Source organism: Impatiens glandulifera, chromosome 3 (genome assembly GCF_907164915.1).
Source record: "Impatiens glandulifera chromosome 3, dImpGla2.1, whole genome shotgun sequence".
Lineage (NCBI taxonomy): Eukaryota > Viridiplantae > Streptophyta > Magnoliopsida > Ericales > Balsaminaceae > Impatiens > Impatiens glandulifera.
This window is the reverse complement of record NC_061864.1, coordinates 9639277-9648974: the sequence shown is the minus strand read 5'-3', so window position 1 is coordinate 9648974 and position 9698 is coordinate 9639277. Positions and strand designations below refer to the sequence as shown.

At 26.3% G+C, this 9698-nt stretch overlaps 1 protein-coding gene across 1 annotated transcript; it reads right to left on the bottom strand.

The window, feature by feature from the left end:
* Positions 1 to 775, bottom strand: LOC124932652. The gene has a single exon (XM_047473315.1). It carries the CDS (start codon positions 752 to 754, stop codon positions 140 to 142), a length of 615 nt encoding a protein of 204 aa, XP_047329271.1. The 5' UTR covers positions 755 to 775; the 3' UTR covers positions 1 to 139.
* Between the last annotated feature and the right edge of the window lie 8923 nt (positions 776 to 9698).

The following is a 9698-nucleotide window of genomic DNA, read 5'->3' as shown; positions in this document are numbered from 1 at the left end:
GAAGATGAATGGATTTGCAGAGCTGAGCTGCATACATATTGACGATATAACTTAATTATTTCTCACCATCGATGGATCGATCTTATAAATTAATTCCAGAAATTATAATGAAGAAATAATTAATTAAAAGAAGATCTGATCACACACTTCTAGCCAACATTTCTTGAAACTTCCTCTCAGATTCCTGCTTTTCCAGTTTGAACTTTTCATGGCAGTTAGCAATGAAAGCTCCGGCCATCTTGTCGATGTCACCATCATCATTATCATCATCGTCTTTCTCCTTGAGCCAGCTAGGGTAAGTAGAAAAGGTGTTCCGTCCATCTTCTTCTTCTTCATCTATCTCTATCCAGACCAGAGAATTCCACATGGCGGCGGAGGCGGAGGCGGAGGCGGTGGGTGGGAGGTCGGGGGTGATATTGGAATGAGAATCGGAGCACCAATTGTAATGCATCCTGAAAGAACCAAGAAAGAGTTTGGTCGTGTCAACCTTGTTCTTCTTATTAATTATCAAGAGGGGTTCGATGATTTGAATGAGATGGATGTCTTTGAAGATCTGGGACAGGATTGATTTAGCCTTGGATAGAACTTTGGCTGCTCGTCGCATGTGGGAGAAGACGAGAGACTGAATTAGGGTTTTCAGTTTCATTATGGATGAAATAAGTAATTGTGTTGAAGAAGAAGAAGATGAAGATGAAGACTTCATAGAGAAAGCATGGAAATAATGGGGAAACTTCAGATGAGATGGACTAACCATTTTATTCTATTCTCTTCTTACTGGTGGTCCCTTCTTCTTCTTCTTCATCTTCATTATATATATATACAGACCAACGTAGGTTTATAATTACTAATTTGCCACTGGTATAAATAATTTTATAATTTGAATATGAATTATTATTATAAGTAAAGTACGTACCCTTGGAGAATTTAAGTGAAAAATGTTGGAATCGCAATTTAATTATGGATATAATTTAATAATAACAATTGGAAGAGAGAGAGAGAGAAAAGTAAATTAAAAAAAACAGGCGGGTCCCACCCGGGTTTGTTAGGACGGGTCTCACGGGTCACGGGGCTTGCGGCGGGGAATCAACATTAAGAGATACTCTTCGCAGAGCTAAACAAGCCCGATTCTTCGCCGATTTATTTACATACCCAATGCCATTTTCTTTATTTTTATTTATATATATATATATATATTTACCCTTCTTAAATTTACTCTTACTCCACTACCTAACCTACATCAATTATATTTTTTTTATATTAACGAACTAATATTTAAAATTACCTTCTCATTTTAATTGTTTTTCTTAAATGACTTAATATCATTTTATTAAAAAGTAAAAAAAGAAAAAGAAAATATGAGTTCAAAATCAAGTTATACAAGTTTTATAACATCTTAAAATGTTTACTACTTAGCGCCTTGTCATTTTTTTAATAAGGAATAGCTAATATTACACCCCACAATTATGACTATCGCTTTCAGATTGAATCGAACTCATAATATTTTAATCTTTTAAGTCAACTCTTACCACTAGACTACTTTGTCTTAAAATGTTTAGTACTAGTAACTCAGAAATGAGTTTTCACTATATTATTGTAGAGTAATATAGAAATAAAATCAAATATTTAATCCAATATGTTAGTTGAAAAATATTATCATATTTAATTTTTATTAAAAAAAATTAAATTAAAGTGAAAGAAATATTATTTTAATTTAATTGTAAAATTTGATTAACTTTATAAATTAAAAAAAATGATAATAGTAAAAAAAATATGAGTCAGTAAATATATTTTTTATATGACTTTATTGGATTGTTTTTAGTTTTAATTCAAAATATCACTTCATTCATTTTTTTTCCACAATAATTCAGTTACTTAATTTATTAATTAAAAAATTATTTTATTATTATATATTAATATTATTTTAAAAAAATTAACTCAAATCCTTATCATCACAAATGAACATTATTTAAATCAACTAAAATGTATTTAAATAAGTTGCAACCTACAAGATCTAAGTATTTATATTAAAGAATTTCAACTCAATTAGTATTTTAGGATTAAAAACAAGATTTGTGTTGTAACCGTGAATGCAAGCAAATTAATTAACCACGAGATCCAAAGCTAAGCTAGTTAGGGGGGAAATTTAAGAATGAAATTAATGACACATCCATCAAGATGTTAAATTAATTAATTAATTAATTAATCTTAATAATGTAAAAAGAAAGCTATCTATTTGTATTAATTAATTAATTGATAGGGGGTAGGGCAGTTCAGGCCTAGACGCCGTATAAACTAACTCTGATATATATATTTCTGAAAATGGTGAAATGGGTTACAAATTAATATTCAAATAATTTGTTTTTGGTGCTAAAAATAGCATTCTAATAATTGAAAAGCAATCATTTGGGGGATTTTGGACGTAGATAAAAATGAAATATATATATATATATGCATTGAATCTCACTCACTCACTCGATCAAAAAAAAAAAAAATCATGCCTTTGATGTGATTCTTGATCATATCATTTTACATGTCATTTTAATGATTCTTATTACATGGCGTACGTACGTTATTTCTATTTTATCAACTACTTTTCCCCAATCATTATCAAAATTCTTTTTATTTTATATAATTTAAAGTTTACCTCAATTTTTATCTGTTTTTGTTAAAATTTATAAAAATATATAAAAATATTGATATTCAACTAGTGTCTTTTAACCTGTAATTTATTTATTTATAAATATTACGTAAATAAGTTAATTGCGTTTAAAAACCAATAAAACAAAACTTTATTTTGTTAATTTTAACACTAAAAAACTCTTAACATTTAAATAAGATGTTCGAAATCACAACTAACTCCAGTATAAGTATAGAGACTCAATCTAACCATTTGGCCAAAGATAAAATTATTTAAAATACCATATTATATTTGTTTTTTAAATAAAAGTTAAATATATTATAAATAAAAACAAAATCGAAATCAATTTAATTTACAGTTTTATTGTGTTTAAAAAAAAACTACAGTATGTTTTCACAAATGAACTTTAAAGTTGTTGAGGGTATCAGTTTTGGTGAATCTCTCAATATTTGTTGAGGGTATCAGTTGGGATAGTGGGTAAAAAATGTTTTTTCTAAAGGTGAATTACTAATTTTATACAGTAAAAATGAAAAACAAGTTGTACTGTGGAGGGTACAAATTTGTACCACTACTGACTCTCTTACTGCTTAAGAAATTCAACTTACCCTTTTGTGTTATAATGCATGAATAATCTCCTAAATTAATTAGTAATAAAAGTCGGTATAAAAGAAAAAAAAAAACAAAACAATTTCATTTAGAAGCATTTTGAATTTAAGTGGAGTTACGACGATAACGTATCATAATAGTTCTACTTGAATTTTTTAAAATAATATTTATGTTATTTAATTTATTAATTTTATATTTGCAATAATAACTAATATTAATTACTTTAAGCTTTTTAATTTTTTTTATAAATCATCAATAATATAAACTCACTATTTAATAATATACTTATAAACTTAATTTTTTTATTTAATAATTTAATTTTTTTTGTTAACTTAATTTTAAATATTAATAAATTATTTAAATTAAAAAATAATTTATTTGAAAATTAATTATATAAATAGATTAGTATTTACAAGTTTTTATTAATATATATTTTAAATTTTAATTAAATAAAAATAAATAAATAAATAAATAAATAAATAAGAAAATTTTAATTATATTAACAAAAATATACCTAATAATAAATATAATGTTGATATAAATTTTATAAAGTTCAACTTCATATAAATATTTTATTATTTATAAAAGTTATATCTAAGAGCTTGTTTGATTTTTTTTAAAGTATTTTGAGATTTTGTCCAAAATAATAAAAGAGTATTGTTTGATTTAATTAATTAATGATTAGTACATATATTAAAAAGAAAGAGATAAAGAAAAGAAAAAGAAATAAAAAGAAAAGGAGATATTAGAGAGTAATTTTAAGATTATAATCTTAAATAACAAGAGAGGTATGAAGAAAATTAACTTTTAAACAAAAAGTACTTAATTATAACCTTTTGTCATAACTTATTAACTTATTATTTAAAATTAGTGTAAAAAGATTATTAAGTTGTATTCAACTCTTAATAAGTGTGTTCACTGTTGATTGATTTTAGTTTTTTATAATGATATTTTTTTCATAATTTTTTTTGAATATTTTCTTTACGAAATGAAGTGTACATCTAATAGATGATATAAAATGAATTTTCATAACCTTGAATGTGTATTTAATAAAATGTACAAATAATACTAAAGTTATTGTTTCAAGTATATTGATAAATTTAAAGTTAATAAAAGAAAAATCAAAGCATTATATATTAATATGTATTATAATACTAAACCAAGACATAATACTAAAAAATTGTTTTTTTTTAGTTTAGGAAACTAGAATGTCCTTACATCTCTAATGACTGCACTAGTGCATTTATCATTCCCTATTACGCATTTATCTCCATGGAGATTGTTTTTAAAATAGTTTTGAAAAAATTATATAAAATAATATTTTTATATAATATATACTATATTATTATAAACTTTAAACTCTTATAAAATATAAAAAAAAAACTTAAAACTCTTATAAAATATAAAGAGTAAATAGATGATGTTATATATTAAAGATAAATGAGTGAGAGGGAATTTGGGAGAGAAAATTACATGTCTCCATCTAATTAGTTAAAAAATTAATAAATTTTTTTTCTCACTTATCTCAATATCAAATCTATTATCTTTAATATCATAGATATCAATTTTTACCACTTAAACTACCTACTAAATTTACTTTAACAAATTAATTTAATATTTTTTTAAGGGCGGTAATTTGAAACTGCCCCGCGGTAACCGAACCGAATTTTTGAGTTGAGGCGGGTTTTTTCTGATTTAATCGGTAGTTGATCAAGGATAGAACGTAGATTGTATTTGTGTCCCCTACCTCGACTCGCCCCAAACACTGTAAACGCAATTAAACATATAAAGTCATAAATATATTTATTTGTTCAATACATTTTATGAAAGTTTTAAATTTATTTCTTTATAATAATATATTTTTAATATATATATTAAATTTAAAAAATCGTTTATATAATTTTTTTTTAGAAAATATGGTATAAACGGTGCTCATGAAATTCCCCAAAATCAAACGAAGCAAAAATAATAGTAAAAATTTTCTCGAAAAAAAAACGGGACAGAATGATTTTCCTGCCTGAATCGTCTCATTGTTATCCTTAAACATCACACTCTATCTTATGTTTATTTATATATATATATATATATATATATATATATATATATATATATATATATATAAATACTAAAATAAAATTTTAACTTTATATTATAGTTGGAGATAATAACGGGAGTAAGTTGTGTTTTAAAAATAGATATTTTATCTTGTTTTTTACAAAATTAAAAAAATTAAAAAATGTACTTGTGTTTTCCTCCGTCAAATTTTGAATGACCTAAAATGATGTGATAAATGAAAATTTGGCAAAGATAAACAAATGTATGCTTTTTTTTATGTATCTTTTTAAAAATTCAAGTTTCTTTATCCATTAAAGTTTTATATCATGTACTTATATTATATATTAATACAAAACTTATAAAATATATATTATTTCTTATATTTTAAATCAAACAATATAATCCATACTATTTATACATTTTACAATAGTGCCTCAAATCAAACGCCTCCATAAGTATTAATATAATAAAATAGAAAACATTTATATAATTTTTAATATTTATATTAACAATTTATTATTAGTGAATAATCTTAGATGCTTTAATTATACATAACATCACATAAAACATATTTTAATTTAACCCTCTTTTTATCATAATTTATTATTCACTGTATTTCACACATAACATGTTCTTGACCGGCTCCTCATAAATTAGTTGTCCTAAATCAAGTGAAGTCAAAAGCAAAAGCAAACTTGTTGAAATAAAAAATAAATAAATAAAATATCTTGAACATGAAGCAAACAAAAACAAAAGTATTATTTAGCTCAAATTAACAACGCTTCTGCCTGAAGCAACGTTGTTAACCATTCAAATTTTGGCTAAGGTAGTTGGTATATATAATAAGACTTTAACTGATAACTCTTTTTCATTTATATTTTGTTTCATTTCAATTAGGTTATACTTATACATCAAATAATGAGTGAAATAAAAAGCATTTCTTGTGAATCCCTGTGATATTGCATTGATTATCCAAGTCAGGTGACAAAGTCCATATTAATTTTTGACATGATACAATCTGTGCCCAAAATATTTTATAATAAGTTTCAAAAATGTCTAAAATAGGAGCAACATAGCAAGATGTGTGAAGTCGTCTCTTCTTTTCCTCGCACCGGTGTAATAAATTTTCTTCCTTAACAAAATATCCTCGTTAAGAACACATTATAAAAAGTTGTGAGTGTCACTTTGTTAAAACATAGACTAGGACTATGTTAACATTATGAGAATTAGTAAGTTAATCATAGCAATAACTCACGCTATATTTTCAGAATTTTTCCACACCATTTGTTGTTCGAGTTAGGATTCACCTTAGTCCCTTTTTAATACTATCTTTGAGTTTATTCAACATCTTATTTTCTTCGCCATCCAATTTGCTGTCATATCTCATTTTCCTTAGCATCTAAGTTTGTGTAAACATGATGTTAGCTCTTAACATACATCAATATTTATAGATTGTCGCTTCAATCTGACTCGAAAAAACCTTAGCAAGACTATTGTCACTAGGATGACATTTATCATATTTTATGCGATTTTTTATTCAAAATTGTTCTGTTTGAGACATTTTTATTGGTATAATTAGGGATTGGACCATAATGATATTTGTTTCCCTCAACCCTACTCCATCCCAAAAATGATTAAAAATAGACCTTAACCCTTTTTTTTAACACTCAAATATTTTCTACTAACATTTTCTTTTCTACACTTGTTTGATGTTTTTTTAAACGAAATAGATGTGTTTTTGTTAAAATAAAATAACCAATATCAAACCTTTCTCACCATTTTCACTTTTCACTTTTCACCTCCTGCACGCCATTTTCACTGGCTACCGTTGGCTTTATCCGAAACTTCCTTAGCCCTAGATCGAGACCTTGCCTTAGCAACTACAAACGGTTTGACCTTATTTTTATGCTATGTCTTCTTCCTTTACTCCTATTTTGAGATTCAACCTGTTTTTTTGCCCATTTCATCTCCCAGTTCTCTGAAAACTGAAACTAGGGATTTGATGACAGTCAGTGCTGAATTTAATTGGTCGGTGAAGTACAAGTTTTAAAAATCAAAGATACCCAGAAAGCCAATCAATGAAGCTAACATCTCAATCATCTACAACATTTCAAAAATAAGTAATTAGGTCAAGGATCATAGCAGTTGGGCCTTAACTCTTATTGGGCTTTCATAATTAGTATAAATATTGAGTAAGTAAACAATTATGAGCTCACAAATTCATCTCTAATAATTTTTCTTTTGAGTTTTGATTTTTTATTTTTTTTTATATATATATACCTTTTTTGGGGATTAGAGGCAACAACTGCCGGTCCTTCGTCCTATGTAGAAGAAGGCAACAATTTCAAAGGAGAAATGTTTAATTAAAAACCTATTCAACAGTCACATGATGGATTCAGAACTATTGTTATTATTATCTTGATTCCTTTATTGGGGAAGCAGTTTTAATGTATATGAATCAGTCAAATTAAGAAACCAACCTCTATTTCTTGCCCTTCCAAGGCTACAAAGGGACAATTTCCATCCATCCAGCCAGCTAGCTAGGAGCCACAACCATAAGACAAGGTCAAGGAAAAAACTATGTTGCCAGCACCTGTCCCATTTGTCTTCTTAAGAATTGTCTTTTCTTCAAATTCTGATCAAAACATTAACAAAGCAATATGAGTCTTCATATATATTTATGTTGAATCTCATTCAAATATTTGTATTGAAGTGGAGATCATTCTGGGTTTAGTCCAGCATTTAGAAAAAAAAAAATCATGCAGATACACATGTTTTTTTTCAAACGAAGCATATAGAACCAATTAATTTGATCAATACTAATGCCGGCCAAGAGATAAGACTTTAGTTTAATCATGTAATAGTTACCTATTACAAGATTATGACGCGTGTAAAGCGGACATCATAATCCAGATTCTAGATGCATGAAAATTAAAACCTACAAAATGGAAATAACAAAATAAACATGTTAATGTGGGTCCAGTACAGATATTATCAAACATTATTATTTAATGTTAACACGATTATTCAGTACTTTTAATGCTTTGCATGTTCATGTAGCCGCAAATGGAGATGCTCTATCAACCACAAGACTTGAGAAAAATTCTTCTCACCTTTTTTTTTTTATTTCTCCCACCAACATACATAAAGAAGCTGTTAAAGAATTTATATAAATATTTTTTTTGTACATGCCAATGAAGTCACCATAGATGTCATGGAATTTCCTCGCATATCTTAAATATGAGAAACAAATAAAATAATATAAACAATAACAGCGATTAATAGAACTTCAAAGAAATTATTGTTGATTGTCAATGTGATAAATGATATGAATGGTTCTTCTAAACAAAGAAAGAAAAAGAATCTCTTATCAAATGAGCATATAGGTCAACTAAATATACATATTAAAGAACAACTACTTGCTTAAAACATGCATTTGGATTCTTTTATTTTTATAGATTGACCTCTTACATTCAGTTTTTGGATAATCAAGAAAGTATACATTTCTTTTGAAAGTACCAATCAGGGGATGAACCAACTACCTTTTCAGCTACACTATATTGGCAAGAAAGCCCGCAAATATCAAAATTTCAGCAAGTCAAATTAAGAAAGAAAAAAAATTATCTACATTAAATGAAGTTAAGTGAAAGATTGTATTTTCTTCTATTCAATCCCACCGCCCTTGTCAACATTAACGAGAACCTAGTTGTGAATTGATGAATTGGGTTTCAGTTACTTGTTCAATCCCAAATCATCAAAATGAGGAAATTTAACATTGAATTTGTAATTCTTCTTTACTTTATGATGTTACTAGTACAATGATTTTCCTGGTCCATAATTCAAATGATATAAATATAGATAAATAATCCCACCAAGTAACTCAATGATAAAAATCGGTTTAAAAGATTAAAATGTCACTTATTCGATTTTATCTGAAAGCGTTTTGAGATTAAGTGGGGCGTGAAGTGTCATGTTAGTTCTTCTTTATTAAAAAAATATATTAATAAAAAAGATATATATATATATAGAGAGAGAGGAGTGATAAAGAGAGGGAATTTGGTGAGGGAATGACTTGACATCACCTTCATTGGTTTGGAAATATAAAAGTGTGAGGAAAGAGATAAAAGAGATAAATTATTTGATTTTTTCAGCGAATAAGATTATGCTAAGTCATTCCCTCATCAAATTCTCTTACCAAATTCTCTCATCTAATCATTTCTCATATATATATATATATATATGATAGATTTTAGAAAAAAAATAAAATAAATGCACATATGAAAAGATAATGGGTTTGTCCTAGTATTAAATTATTAAGCAACAAATGAAAAGATAATGGTTTGTCCTAGTATTAAATTATTAAGCAACAAATGCCAAATCATCTCGAGCTCAATGTTTA